The following is a 16,321-nucleotide window of genomic DNA, read 5'->3' as shown; positions in this document are numbered from 1 at the left end:
GTACTAATCTATGAACCTATGAACCTAGGACTGAATGACTTTATATATACTGCTGATTCCGTCCCGCAACAATTGCAATGTTAATCTCAACTTCATACTCAAGATGCAACACTAATGTCACAGGAGATATAAAAAGTACTGTATACCTTTTAAAACTGCAATAGTGTCTGCTTTGCATTTGAGTTTAAGTAATCAAGCATACTCTGGACACAGATACATGAAACTTAAGCTGCAATTCTAATAACAGACCACTAAGAAAGTATAGGGGGTATTCATAGCCATATGTGAAGTATACATGACAGACACAAGCTGTCTAGCATACTTCGTAAGACTGTTCTGATTCGCAGAATTCCCTCCCTGCCTAGTTATCACCACTATGCACTTCAGGCAGCAACATTCAGAGTGCCACAAACAAATGTGGTACTCTAACAGAAGATCTATGTAAATGACCTTTCTGAAATTTTATATAGACAAAAACTTCTGGGGAAAAAAAACAGTAAGCTCTTACACCTGTGTGGAACTGTATGTATTCAGTCATGTCTCAGAACTCACGTATAAATAAAAGTTGACCTCATGCTCACAGACTAGATTAAATGCGAGTAATTTAGAATCAAGTTATTTCTTTAGAAAACTCATCTTTGCTGGTGAATTATTGTTTCAAACATTCCTGTGTGTAAACTAGAGCACTGCCAAACACACTCCCTAAACATAAGGCATGCAAAAAGCAATAAATAATATAAAAAAAGCTTACTGTTAGAAAATCTTCCCTGGCCTCCAGGTTAGCATTAGACATTGCCTCTTGTTTAATGCATCCACTGTTATCTTCCAAATCTTTTACAATATCCATTTCTTCAGACTTAAAATCTGAGGTAAAAGAAGACACTGCTTGATGTGTGGTTATACCATTGCCTTTTTCTGCCCGTTTCAGAAGATCCCTTTCACTCCTGAGAACCAAGTTAACATCAGGAGCTTCCTCAAGGGTGGACATGAAATTATGCTTAATGCATTCAGGATATTCAGTTGGCTCTGCCAACATCGTTGTTTCTACACTGTTTAATTGCAAGTTAACAGTATATTCTGTCTCCTGGGTCATCATAACACAATTTTTAATGTAGACAAGACTATCTGTTACTGCATCTGAAATCTCTGGTTCTTCATTTTCGTATTCCAGGTTAACATCAGATACTACCTCCTGGGTAGTTAAAACATCATTTTTAATGTAGTCAATGTTTTCTGACATTTCTTCCAGAGGCTCTACTTGTTTGCTACTGTACTCCAAGGCATCTTCAGAATGTAATTCTTGATTGAATACATCATTTCTAATGCATCTAGAAGGTTGTTCAGTCTCTATCAGAATCTCCATTTCTTCCTGCTTGATCTCCATGCTAATGTCAAACTCTGCCTGTTGGATGACCACATAATTTTTAATGCACTCAAGATTTTCATCTACCTCTTTTAAAAACTCTCCTTCTATAGTTTTCAGCTGCTGCATATGCTTATGTTCATGATGTTGAAGAAACTGGTGTAGTTTTGCAAATTCCTTTGTGATATGCTGCTCTATGCAGTGGGCATCTTCCTGAGAAGAAATGTACAGAAAAAAAAGTTAACTATGGAAACCTTATGTTTTTAATTAAGTCAGTCTACCTGCCTGTACTTGAGAACATCTAATGAACAAAACACAGCCTACAAGCACTACGAAAATGCAACTTCTTAAGACACAATTAAAGAAGAAAAAGCTATCAGCACAAAGACAATGCATCTACCTGGGACATTATGAAAATCCATCATAGCAATAGAGGAAAAGGACAATGTTTGATAACCAGCCCAAAAGCACAGAGACAACAAATTCTTCTGTGAGATAATGACTAAGGACCAGCCTACCACCTCGGTGGCACAGTACTGATTCATGAAACAATGACCTAGGAGCAAACCACCAATAAAAAAAGTGGGACATACTTTCTGCAGATGGTGGCCAGGAGTTGGGCAAACACTCATATCCCTATATGGCCATCAGGGAAAATGGAATTCACCTGTTAAGAATCTCTTAAAAATGTGAAAATGGGGGCAGGCAAGTTTCTCAGTGGCTGGGTATTTTCCGTCTGCCAGTCCATCATTTTTTACATTGCAAAAGTGTCTCTGATAAAGGGAAAGCTTTCTGACACCTGCAATGGCCAAGACACATTATGCCCAGAAGACAGTGCAAGGCAGGAAAGCAGGCAAACTGGAGCAATCCAATAAGGGAGAAAAAAAGTTGTCAATAAGTGGAGAAGTTGAGAGGAATCATGGTAGTTTAGCCAGTTTACTCACTTCTGTGATGGCTTGGTGGTTAACTACTGTGACTATGGTGTATAGGGTCCTGGGTTCAAGACATTCCTGGCTGTTTTACTGCAGAATGTAAACCACATAGTAGAGGTAGGTTACTGTAACATCCCTCATCTGTGCCAGTAATCAAGAAGCCTTAATCCTCACCACAGACACTGGTGAGGGATGTTCACTTGGACAAAAATAGGTACACACAGTATTTTCAGATGCAGCTCTCTGCACCAAGCACAATTTCCCTTAAGAGCACACTGGGAGCACACCCAGTCCTGGGGCTGGGCTTTCTCTTCCAGGCCCCAAATAAGACTTCACCTTTCTCTCTGCAGAAACCAGTGCTCTGTGTTCCCTCTTTCCAAGTAGCTGACACACACACACTTTGAGATTTGAATTTCACACACATACACACACACACACACACACACACACACACACACACACACACACACTTGGGGAAGGCTGGCACAGATTTACCAGCTGTACCTAGACTACAAGGTAGTTCCATTGCCATCATCCAGCTAAGGCTCTTAACAGGGTATCCAATTATACTGAGTGAAATGAATACTAATACCATTGGTAATGTTGACCAAACAGCAAAACTTTCAGGAGTGGCCACAATGTCACCAAATAAATATACATACTCTCAAAAGTTAAAATATTCTCTAAAAAGACCAGCCACAATGAAAAGTGTAAATATATTTAATAATAAATAATAAAAGAACATGAACATACTGAATATCTATTTACTAAACACCAGAGTTTCATTAATTATGGATAGATTCAAACAGATACAGAAAAACAATACTTAACTAATCTCACTATGTTTTTCCTGACTGATTAAAGAATTACTGTTTCCTAGTTAACTTACTACAGCAAGGCAAGATGATGTGGGTGAGTGGTCTTGTCAGTTCCAGTAACAGACTGCTAAGTGTATCTATCACATCTCTCACTAATATCGACAATGTCAGTGCTGACTACAGAATGATATCACATCTGGTCACCTGACTCTGGTTCCCACACTATCTCCCTGACTAGAAGTTGAATCAGAATCTTACACATATGTGTCACAAAACACACACACACACACACACACACACACACACACACACACACACACACACACACACACACACACACACACAGCTTTGCTAAGATGCGTTACAGCATCTGGAAGCTGTAAAACAATATTAACATTTTCACTCTTCCTACAGAGCTACTAAGCCAGGTTTCTCACAGTTATTTGGTCTCTGGCTGCAGTCAGAACTGTGAGATACCATCTTTATGGCTGGCCTAAACCAGGTTATTTAATTTCAGACTATTTTTCAGAGGTAGCTGGACTGAGATTAACCTCTTTTCTTCCAGTAACCCCTGCTACAATATATTAATTTCAACAGTTATAATACAGTCTGACATACAGGTGTATTAATTTTCTTTCCAGCAGGACCCACTGTTGATACATTCTTAAATCAAGCAACTTTACAAGTACATTCTTCACACAAGCATCTGTAGAAATCAGTATGACATACAAATGGATAAATTCTTTACAAAACTCTAGCTAGCTATGCTGGCATTATGTTGCACATGCATTGCCCTACTCTCTCTGCCACAGCTGGCACTACCTCACAACATCACAGTTACCATCAAGAGCAGACACTACTGCAGTACAGAATGTTTTTTAACTGATTATGAGGGGGCTGCTGAATTTGATGATTACATTTAGTGAATTATAACATGCAATACTTACTTACATATGACGTAATTCAAGTCAGAACATTCTTAACACAAGGACTTTCAGTTCAACAGTTAGCTATAAATTCCACATTCAGCAAAAGTCATGTCTGTACATAAAACCCATAATACATCTAAGATACAAAAATGTTTCCGTGAATCAGGGCCAGCTGAAAATTCAAGGATTTAGAATTGCTAGTATGAGATTACGGGTTTCAGAAATATATCGGTAATACAGACTGGATCGTGTAGACCCAAGAATCATCATCATCATCATCATCATCATCATCATCATCATCATCATCATCCCCTTTTTCCCATTTACACGGGGTCGGGGTATCGTATTAACTGTCGCCAACTCTCTCGATTCAGTGCTACTCTCCTGCCTTCTTCTACACTCATGCCTGACTGTCGCAGATCTTCTTTCACACAATCCATCTACCTCTTTGCTGGACGCCCTTGCTTCCTCTTACCTTCTTCCTGTCTGTCCCAAATCTTCAATACCAGATTGTCTTCTGCTTTTCTACACATGTGCCCATACCATCGTAATCTGTTTTCTTTGATCTTTTCTGCAATTGGAGCTACTTTGGCTTCTGCTCTTATGTCCTCATTTCTTCGTCTGTCCTGCGGTGTGCATCCTACCACCTTTCTCAGGCACTTCATTTCCATCACCTCTAGCTTCTTCAACTGTTCTGCCTTTACTGCCCAGGTTTCTGTACCATACAGTAGTACTGGTCGCACCACTGTCTTGTACACCTTACTTTTCAGCTTCTTTGGCATTCTTCTGTCATATACTACACCTGATACTCTATGCCAGTTGGCTGCAGCCCCTCTGATTCTAGCTTTGACCTCTTCATTCAGACTACCCTTCTCCTCAACCACCCCTCCCAGATACTTGAAGCTGTTTACCTGTTCCACTATCTTCCCATCTATCTCTATTCTCAGCTTCTTCTGATTTCCCCAATCTGCTGCCATTACCACTGTCTTATCGGTGCTTAGTTTCATCCCATGTGCCTTCAGATTTGCATTCCATTCTCTTATCCTTTGCTGAAGTTCTAGATCAGAGTCTGCCTGTACTGCCACATCATCTGCATACAGCAGCTTTGTTGCTCTGACCCCTCCAACCTGTTTGCTGATGTAGTCCATTACCAGTATGAACAGCAGTGGGCTCAGAGCTGAACCCTGGTGTACACCCACTCCCACTGGGAACCCCTCAGTGAGGCCAAACACTGTTCGTACTTGAGTCACTGGGTCCTTGTGCATAGCCTGTACTAATTCTACCAATGTTTCTGGTACTTCAAACCACCGCAGTACTGCCCAGATCAGCTTTCTTGTGACCTTGTCATATGCTTTCTCCAAGTCTAGGAAAGCCCAGTTTGACTCTCTCCTCTTCTCTAATTTCTTCTCAAGTATCTGTCTCAATGCAAACATCGGGTCAATTGTGCTGCATCCTGATCTGAATCCGAACTGTTCATCTCCCATCTTCCATTCTACTATTCTGCGTATCCATTTATCAATCACCCTCTCCAGAACTTTCATGCAATGTGGTAGGAGTTTGATGCCTCTGTACTGTCCACAGTTGTGGATGTCCCCTTTGTTCTTGTACATTGGCACGAGTATGCTTATTCTCCAGTCATCTGGAATACGCCTTTCTCGCCACACTGCAATTAGTACCCTCAGGAGCCATTTCTCCCCTAGCTCACCCAGCATCTTTATCATATCTGCTGTGACCTCATCTGAGCCTGCTGCTTTCCCTGACTTCGTTTTCCTTAGTGCTGCCCTTACTTCTTCTAAGCTGGGCTTCTCTTCTACTCTCATTGTAGGCTGTTTCTGGGGCAGTACCGCTTCTGTGGGGTTTTCTTCATTCAGAAGCTGCTGGAAATACTCCTTCCATCTGCCTTTGATGTCCTGTGGGCTGGTAAGCAGGTTGTTGCTGGAATCCCTTATGAAGGGTGTCGGACTATCTTCTTTATCTTTCTGTCTTTGCCTTGCAACCTGGTATAGTTTCTTTGTGCCTCTTACTGAGTCACTTTCTAGAAGATGATAGAGTGCCTCTGATGCCCTATTCTTTGCTATTGCAACTTCTTTCTTAGTTTCTTTGTTAGCCAACCAGTAGTCCTTCCTAGTTTGGTCAGTCTTTTCAATCTCCCACTTCTTCCTGCACTCCTTTCTTTTGATTACTTCCTGCACTTCTGCATTCCACCACCAGCTTTCCTTATGTACCTTATTTCCATACCTGGCTCAGCCACATATCTTTTCTGTAGTCCTAACGCATGCTGTTTTTAGGTGCTGCCACTCTTCTTCAACTCCACCTATTTCCTCCTCTTCTTGAGGTGCTAGAGCCCTGAGTAATTCCTTGAACTGCTGCACTTTCCTCTCCAGTCAACTTCCAGGTCTTCAGCCTGGTCTCTATTGACCTTAGAGCCTTCTCTGACCACTGCTTGCAGCCGATTGTGGCAACTACTGGTTTATGCTGTGAACCGACTGTTTCACTGGGGATGACTTTGCAATCATGGATTCTACCCCAGTGCCTTTTCCTTACTAGGAGGAAGTCTACCCGAGTTGCATGTTGGCTACTCTTGTATGTGATCTTGTGACTGTCTCTCTTTCTGAATCACGTGTTGGCTACTATCAAGCCATTTGCCAGACGGAAGTCTAGAATGGCTTCTCCTTCTTTATTCCTATTTCTCCATCCATGTGGACCCAGGCAGTCCTCATATCCTGTTCTGTCTGTCCTGATATGTGCCTTTAAGTCACCCATTAACAACACCAATTCATGTTGTCCTGCTTTATCTAGTAGGTCCTGCAACTGCTGTCTGAATGCACTCTTTTCCTCACTATCACAACCCTGCTATGGGGCATAGGCTGAGATTATGAATACTGTCCTATCATTACACTGGAGTCTGATTGCCATGAGTCTGTCATTAATTCTGATGATATCCCTCACTGACTTCTGAAGCCTCTGTCTCACCACAATTCCTACACCATTTCTAGCCTGTCCACCACCTGAGTAGTAGAGTCTGGATCCCAAGCCAAGTGGCTTTGTTGCACTGCCCTTTCATCTCGTCTCTTGGATACATAGGATGTCCAGCCTCCTCCGTATCATCATGTCATCCACTTCTAAGTTGCGTCCTGTCAGTGAACCTACAGGAAGTGTAGCAATTCTCAGTTCATGTTTGGCAGGTTGGTTGGTTTTATGTCCAGCTTTCACTCAACAGAGCTATCCCAGGTAACCCAGGCTGGGCAACTAGACACCGGCCAGCCAGTAGCCTATTGACCCAGGGCTGCTGGACTTTTATGGCAGGTACACACTGGCCAATAGGGGCACATATACCCCTCCCTCCCACCGTTAGCATGGGTCCCTGGTGTGGGTCAGAGAGTAGGCCGGGTCCTCAACCCACTTATCACCAATAACTAACCATGCCAATTTTTTTGGCGACAGTCAACATAACCGAATCACCTAGAGCCATATTTTACACCGTTGAGTGGCTAGCCCTGCCACGGCGCGCAGTTTGTGATCTGTGTTCTCCTATCGTGAGGATACTGCGCACCACAATAGATGCCCAAAGCGGTTGGTCTTTTTACAACTCTTCTCCCCATTGGGCACCATGTAGAGTCTGTGCTGCTGCCCACAGCTCCATTCATTGGTGAGTTTGAGATGGAAACACTCAGCATGTTTTTCGAACATGGGAGAAACCCCACAGAGACACAGAGAAAACATGCAAACTCCAACCATGAGTCAGAGGTCAGGATCGAACCTTGTACCTTGTGCATTGGAGGCAAAGACCTTAACCACTAAGCCATCTGGTCTCTTAGACCCAAGAAGACAGGGAACAAAACTTCTAATGTCCATTTGGTTCCATGGGACAGAAATCCAAGCTCTGCTGTCAAATGGTTCATCTGGTTATAGAGATTTAGGCAAAATATCCCAGATGTAAAATGGCTGTAATAAGTTTGAGGAAGTAGGTTAAAAGATAAGTAGTGGAGAATACCTTCACAAGTATTCTGTTAGCTGCCTTGCTCAAACAAGCATTGCACCATCGGACAAAATGAAGCAAACTTTTAAATAAACTCATAAGTGGTAGCTCTGACATGCTTCTTGGCTTACTAACTCTATACTCTCTTTAACTGCTGGAGTTTCAGAAAGGGTTAAAATTTCTTTACCATTACCCAGAAAGTCATTTGCTTATATTCTGTTAAGATCATGTTATCTCTCACAAATTCCACTTAGCAATGACTACAAAACTCAAGCAGCTATTAAGATAAATTTTAAAATAATATAAAATAGAACTACAAGATAACTAGATTCAGCAGGATTTTTATTACTTCCTGCAATCAAACTACTAAGAACAGATTAAGCAAATTTACTTACTTGTATGTTTACAAATTCCTGTTCAAGTCTGTTTCGAAAATCTTGAAAAGCTTTCACTCTGGATTCTAGAAATGATAAGGCTGTTGTCACCTTGTCCTGCAGACACAAAAACAAGAAGGTAAGCTAAAAACATGCTTTTTCTTTATATGCCTTGAAGAAAGTACAGTTATGTAAAATTGTACCATAACAGTTGCTGTCCTTTCCTTCACTGTTGCAGTATTCCTTACACCTGGGATTCCCTGCCTTGTGTAGCCAGATGTCTGGCCAGTATGCAAAAGCCTACTGTTGCTTTAAGGTACGCCATATGTCACATGTATGCCAAGTCACAAGTATGCTGCTCACATAGCATAAGGAATAAAGGTGACATCCAGATGTACCATCATCAGAACTGATTGCCCAGAAGGAACACCAGTCCAAAGAAAACCAAGAGGTAAACAGTACATCCAGGAAGGAAATGGACCAGGGGAGGAGGGAGGGAGTGAATACTGCAACAGTGAAGGAAAATGCACTCACTCGGGGCACTCCTTAAAATGGAGAACATCGACAACTGTGCAGTGACAGAGACCTGGTTCAAGGCTCCAGGGAGCACACCTGCATTACCAGGCTATAATTCATACCAAACCTTTCGGCCACCTAACCTGGACCGAAATACTAAAGGCGGAGGCGTGTCCATATTCATTAAGGATATCCACACCTCCAGGCTAGTTGCTCAGCATAATGCATCTGAGATTATCCAAGTGCAACTAACTCTGGACAAGACTGCAACCCAAATTGTAGCTTGCTAAAGATCCCCCACCATGCTCCAGGATTCCCACTCCTCATTTCTTGATACACTGGAAAATATTAGGGTACAACCTAAAACCCTAATAATGGACAATTTCAACTACCCCACCATTAACTGGGAAAACTACTCATGTATCAACTCCTGTGCTCAACGTTTTCTGGAATTCATAAATTCCATCGCCTTGGATCAACTTATCCACACCCCCACCAGGGGCTGCAATATCCTAGAACTGGTCATTACCAACATGGGCAACCGGTGTTCCACACCAGAGGTCAATTCCTCGTTGGTCAGATCCGACCACAAGCTAATCACCCTAGACATCCACATCCCACCCCCTAATTAGGGAAACCACCGTAAAAAATTTCTCCAAAGCCAACTTCACACTTCTTAAGACAGAAGTGGCAAACTTCACAACACCCATGCTGAAGGACAATAGAGGTACGACTGATGAATCCTATACAAATGCACTTTATAAGCACTTACACGAGTGCATGGACCATGTAATCCCTAACAGAACCAAGATGCTAGCCTTCAAAAAAAGGAAGCCAATCTGGTGGTCCACTGTCATAAACAAACTCTACAACAGAAGAAAGAAACTGTTGCAAAAAAGAGTAAAATCCCTGGTCAGCCTCAGTAATAAGCTGAGATCCCTCATAAAATCCTCCAAAGTTAGTTACGAAAACAAAATCACCACTGATTCTAAAGACAACCACAAAGCATTCTATAGCTATGTCAAGAATCTCAATGGCAACACTCAGATCTGCTCTGAGTTACAGCACAATGGCACTAAATATACAGAACCAACTGATACTGCCAACATCCTGCCAGATAGGTTCAGTGCTAACTTCACCCCCCTCTCACCCCCTAAAGGGCTCATCTCTATACCGGAAGAATGCAAAGTTCCCGTAATCATGGCTGCACAGGTAAAAAACACACTCTCCAAAGCCAAGAACACAGCATCCATGGGACCTGACAGCATCCCAGGCTACGTTCTATGCAAACTACACAACGAACTGGCACCCCACCCAAGTACCATGTTCAAGCATAGCCTCACCTCAGGCTTTGTGCCCACTGAATGGCGCACAGCAACGGTTATCCCACTCCACAAAGGGGGAGCCACCACGGACCCCGGGAACTACCACCCCATTAGCCTGACGAGCTTGGTCTGCAAGGCTGTGGAATGTACCATCATGGAACTTATAAACATGACACTGGTAATCACCAAACTCTGGACCCTACAAAGTTCAGGTTTGTAAAAGGCAGATCATGTCTCCTAAATCTGATATATTTCTTTGAAGGGGTCACCAAAGCCGTAGAAGGTGGTTCACACAGCCTATCTAGATCTCGCCAAGGCTTTCAACACCATCCCTCACTCTAGAATTATAGATCAACTCACTAAACTAGGTATAAATCCCTATGTCACAAGATGGGTTGCCAACTGGCTCACTGACAGAACCCACACTGTGAAAGTAGAAGACTCTAAATCCAACTTCAGACCTGTAACAAGTGGAGTACCACAGGGTTCAGTCCTGGGTCCTCTCCTGTTTGGTATCTACTTCTCTGAAGTACAGGCTAACAAAGAAGGTCTTTGGCTAACAAAGTTCGCAGATGACTACAAACTAGAAGCCATAATCAAAACTCCTAACAATGTGGACATCCTAGAAAAGGGCCTCACTGAGACAGATGCCTTGTGTCAAAGCCATGGCCTCAAGCTCAATGCCAAAAAGTGCACAGTCATCCCTTTTAGTAAAAACTCTGTACCCACGACCTACCACATAGGCGGTAGTCTACTTAAAACCGAAAGTGTGATAAGAGACCTTGGGACACAGGTGGACGGTAGTCTCTCCTCTGATAATCACATCGCCACAGTAGTCAGGAAATCCTTCTATGTGGCACACCTCATCACAAAAGGTTTCTCATCCAGGAAAAAAAAAGGTCATTGTTCCCCTCTACTCATCACTCATTAGACCCAATATAGAGTACAATGCCCTTTTGGTATGTACCTCACAAGACATCTACAACAACTGGAAAGGCCACAAAAATACCTCACAAAGAGGATTACTGGCCTCAAACCAATGCCCTACGCAGGACTGTCTCAAAAAAACTCCAGCTTTACTCTGTCTCATATTGCCTACTCAGAGGCGATCGCTGCCTAACATACAAAGCTATGTCAAACCCAGAGCTGTTGGACATGCTCAACTTAAAGAAATCCCAATCCCTCCGAGCTACATGCTCTAGGGACTTAAACTTTGTCACCACAATAATAGAAAATGCTGGAGGGATAGATTCCTGTCCCAGAGACTTCCCATACTCTGGAACAAACTACCTATCTATATCAAACAAAGCTCCTCATTAGCACTCTTCAAGAAAAATCTTGATGACTGGATGGGAGATAAGAAATTCACCCCGGGGATTACTTCTGTGGCTCTGCTCGACAGCGGCACAGGAAAATAATTTTCTTGGGTGGCGAAAGCCAGAGTACCATTTGGCTAGGCTTACATAGGCCCTAGGGCCAATAGCCTAGTACCTACCTATGAACTTATGGATGACACTAACCCCCAGAAGCAACAAAAAGTCAAGAAGAAGAAGAAAATAAAAGCACAACAGGGTACTTATCTGCAATGGCCTTGTACCAGCAAACAAGACAAAACCGGTGAACAAAAGAAGCGTTTGAACTGGAGGTAAAAATGTAGGTGTTCAGACCAACGATCGAGAGATGCATTTGGACTGGTGGCAAACAAGTTCTGAGGATGGTAAATCCAGATGGCACCTTTATGCCCTACACTATGCGAGGAGCATATGTGTGATGTACGGCTGGATGTCGGGCTTCCCAAGACAGGGAATCCTAGGTGTAAGGAATACTGCAACCAGTGAATAGAAGAACATCTAAATATCACACAAGCTGTAGAATTCACTGTAGCTTGTGAGTCATCAAAAAAAAATACTAACCAAACTAGTTGGAACTTTCCTACAACTCAAAGATTATCCTCATGCACTGCAAGTTTACACAAAATGGAAATAAACATCTGCAATATACAGAACTTTGTTCATTACAAAGAAGCACTGTTACAAAATATGACCTCAGGGTCATAATAACAGGTAATGTTTCAAGAGACAGGAACATTAATAAATACAGAATTTCATCAACAAAGTAATAGGAACAACTAATCAACTCCTAGTGCCATAAAGAACAAAACCTGGAGATTTTGAAAAGATACAAAAGAAACATGGACACGGGAAAGAAAGAGATTTGATATGGTGCGATATTCATGCAAAGGAGAAACCCAAACTAATCAATACGAAAAACGCAGCTCCAATGTCATTTGAAGAGAAATGCAGGCAAAAGCACACAGATATGTAAAATTACACAATACAATAAATAAGACCGCAAAGGGCAAATGCAGAACAGAAGATTAGTAAAACAAGTTAAACAAACAGAAGTTGAAGTTGTGGAATACTTGTGAAGTGAAGGATTTAATGTAGAAAGTCTAACACAAGTTATGTCACAGCATGATGGAACTAAAGTCCCCAAATTAAGGAAAAATAGGTGGAGTGGGATACATCTGAAGAAGAAATACAGACATGGGAAAGAAAAAGATTTAATATGGTGCAATATTTATGCAAGGGGAAAAGCTAAACTAATTAAGACAAAAAAGCAGCACCAAAAATATTTGAAGAGAAATACACACAAAGACATCTGGATATGGAAAATTTCACAACACAAAAAATAAGAAAACAAAGGGGGAAGTAAAATAAAAAAAAAAAAAAAAAAAAAAAAAAAAGAGTATTAGTAATGGAGAAGTTAAAGAAAAAGAAACTGAAATTATGGATTACCTGCAAAGTGAAGGATTTAGTGCAGAAAATCCAACTGTGTCACAGCATGATGGAATAAGGAAGCCAGGTGGAGCAGGATGCATCTGGTCATTTGCTACATGAGAACGCTTTGTAGCCTTTGGTAGGAAACTAGTAAAAGGGTTTAATTAGATTTGCACAGTAAGGGAAGGAGCAGGAAACAGTGCAACTCTGACACAGTCAATATTATAGCAATAACCCATGCCTGGGTGTGGGTAATGCTGGATTTACCCACGGTTAGTGTGGTTTGGTCACAAGGGCGAAAACAGAAAGGCCAAACAAAGACAACCGTGGGTAAATCCAGCATTACCCACACCCAGAAGTGGATTATTGCTATTATACGACATTATTTAAGAAAAAAATAATTACTTTTCTTAAATAATGGCATTGTATAATGCCTCCTTGCTGCCCTTCCGCAGCTGTCTGGTATTCTGCGGCAGTTCTGATGTACTGCGCATACGCAGTACATCAGAGCTGTGGGCAAAAGCAACGGAGAAAGCAAGATCTCCATTGCTTTTTACAAAGTGTCTCGCTATGTTAAACCCATTTAACATAGCGAGACACCTTTAGAAAAAGCAACTGAGATATGAAGATCTCAGTTACTTTTTTTAAAGCTGTCTCGCTATGTTAAACTCGTTTAACATAGCGAGACAGTGTGTAAAAAGCAACGGAGATCTTGCGTTCTCCGTTGCTGTAAAAAATAAAGAGTTATACTAATGGAAAAAGTCTGGGCGACTGGACCTTTTTCCATTACTATAACTCTGATTTACAATGTGCACGCTGACCAATCAGCATGTACGTTTTGGAATATTAATGGGGGGGGGGTTTGTATAATGACTGATAGCTACTGAGATCTCATATGAAACAGCAACGGATAACACAGGATGTAGCGGAAGAAAATGTCACTGGAAGGTGTTCATGGACTTTCTGTAGATTCCAGTGTTCATGGACTTTCTGTAGAAGAACTGGGGGAACAAACAACAAAGAATGTGACTTCAGTTTACATGAAAATGAGCTAATGAAAGGGTTGCTTGATTTAATAAAGATGGATAGACATATTAAGATTGATGAAAGAAATGGATTACAGAAAGTAAATAAGACCAAAAATGTTAGAAGTCTGACAACAGTCTTGATTACAGGTCTATATTAAAACAACGAGAGTTCAGAATTCCCCCCCCCCCTGCACAGCCCCTAAATATATATTCCAACTTCGAGATCGCACTACAGTGAGGAAATGAGCAAATATTCAGATCTTCACTGTACTGCGATCAAAAAATAACAACATTGAGTTCCTGAATTTCCGCTTACTTGAGTGTTCGAAATTCTGAACTTTCTGAACTTTCATTGTTTTAATATAATCTATTTTAACAGAAATTCATGTGATATAACAGAAGTAAACAGACTATATCACTGTGAAACTAAATTAATAACAGAGTCTTACCACAAAAACAGAACAATAAGGGAAAGGAAAGGAAGAACTTAATTGCCATCATGGAAGCATCAAATAGAGAAAACTATAAAGTAATTAAGACAAGAAGTATCACTGTTAGAAGAGGGAACAGATCAACAAAAATATTGACAGACATGATAAAAGCAACATGCAGTATCAGAACAGACTAGGATATATCATACACTATTGCAAATAATAAACTAAAGATATCATCACAGGCAGAAATACTTAAAAGATATGCAGATACTCTAAACCAGCCACAAGTGGTGTCCCGGAAGGTTCTGTCCTGGGACTCCTACTGTTCGGCATATACTTCTCAGAAGTACAGGCAAACACAGGAGGACTATGGCTAACCAAGTTCGCAGATGACTGCAAACTGGGAGCCATAATTGACTCTCCGGCTGACACTGACATCCTCCAAAACGGCCTTACTGAGATGGACACTTGGTGTCAAAGTCATGGCCTCAAGCTAAATGCCAAAAAATGCATAGTCATCCCGTTTGGGAAAAACAAAACACCCACAAATTACCACATAGGTGGCAGCCCCCTTAATACAGAAGAGGTAATAAGAGATCTGGGGACCCAGGTAGATAGTAATCTCTCTTTTGACAATCATATTGCCAAAGTAGTTAGGAAATCCTTCTATGTGGCCCATCTAATTACTAAAGGGTTCTTATCTAGAAATAAAGAGGTTATAGTGCCCTTCTACTCGTCACTCATTAGACCCATCATAAAGTACAATGCCCCATTTGAGATGTACCTCACAAGACACTTCCAACAGCTGGAAAGACCACAAAAGTACCTCACCAAGAGGATTACTGGTCTCAAACATACATCCTATGCAGCCCAACTGAAAAAACTCCGGCTGTACTCAAGTGGCATATCGCTTACTCAGAGGGGATCTCTGCCTGACTTACAAAGCCATGTCCAACTCAGAACTGATGGACATGCTCCACCTAAAGAAATCCAAGTCACTGCGAGCCACGCACTCTAGTGAGCTAAACCTCGCCACAACAATAAATAGAACATGCTGGAGGGATAGATTCCTGTCACAGAGACTCCCCATGCTTTGGAACAAAATTCCAAATTACATCAGGCAGAGCCCCTCATTAACACTCTTCAAGAGAAACCTTGACCAGTGGATGGGTAACAGAAAATACACCCCTGGGATCACTTCATTGGCTCTGCCTGACAGAGGATCAGGTAATTAATCAATGGGGCAGTGAAAGCCGACACACTCTGGCTAGGCTTATAAATGCCCTCTGGCAGATAGCCTAGTACCTACCTATGAACCTATAAACATAAACAAAAAGTACAAAACAAGCAGTTCACTGATGACTCAAAATAATTTATAGAGAACTGGAAAACAAAGCAAAAAGAACAAAAACACCAAAAAAAAAATAGACACACTTGGGAGAAATATTTATGAATGCCTTCTGGAACATAAAGATGCTGAATGGGTAGAAGTAGTAAAAGAAACCATATGGAGTTCAAATGTACAGGACAAGAAACAGAATGACGTAATGGCCACAGAAACTGAAACAAAATTAAGAAAAGCTCCTAACTAGAAAACCCCAGACCCAGATGCAGTACCTAACTTCTGGCTAACAGTACTCACATCTTTACACAAAGATTTAACCCAGAGTAAGAAATACTTAGATGCACATTCCAAATAGGTACCAACCTGGTTAACTGGAAAAAAAATGATACTCTTCCTTAACAGTGACCCAACAAGCCACCCTAAGAGCTACAGACCAATAACTTGCCTTCTGATGATGTACAAACTATATACTAGAATTAATCACTCAGAGGTTACAGT

General features: G+C 41.4%; 1 protein-coding gene across 1 annotated transcript in view; it reads right to left on the bottom strand.

Moving 5' to 3' along the window:
* Nucleotides 1-16,321, bottom strand: part of LOC122813695 (zinc finger protein 160-like) — a 369,040-nt gene that overhangs the window by 270,275 nt on the left and 82,444 nt on the right. The window contains exons 2-3 of the mRNA XM_044086149.1: nucleotides 8,417-8,512; nucleotides 752-1,576 (exon numbers count right to left, since the gene is read on the bottom strand). Of these exons, the coding sequence (XP_043942084.1) occupies nucleotides 752-1,576; nucleotides 8,417-8,512 (921 nt within the window). The remainder of the gene's footprint in view (nucleotides 1-751; nucleotides 1,577-8,416; nucleotides 8,513-16,321) is intronic.

This window comes from Protopterus annectens, chromosome 10.part0, assembly GCF_019279795.1.
Source record: "Protopterus annectens isolate FY-2018-M chromosome 10.part0, PAN1.0, whole genome shotgun sequence".
Classification (NCBI taxonomy): Eukaryota; Metazoa; Chordata; order Ceratodontiformes; family Protopteridae; genus Protopterus; species Protopterus annectens.
Note: the sequence above shows the minus strand (reverse complement) of the source record. Positions and strands in the feature narration are given on the sequence as shown.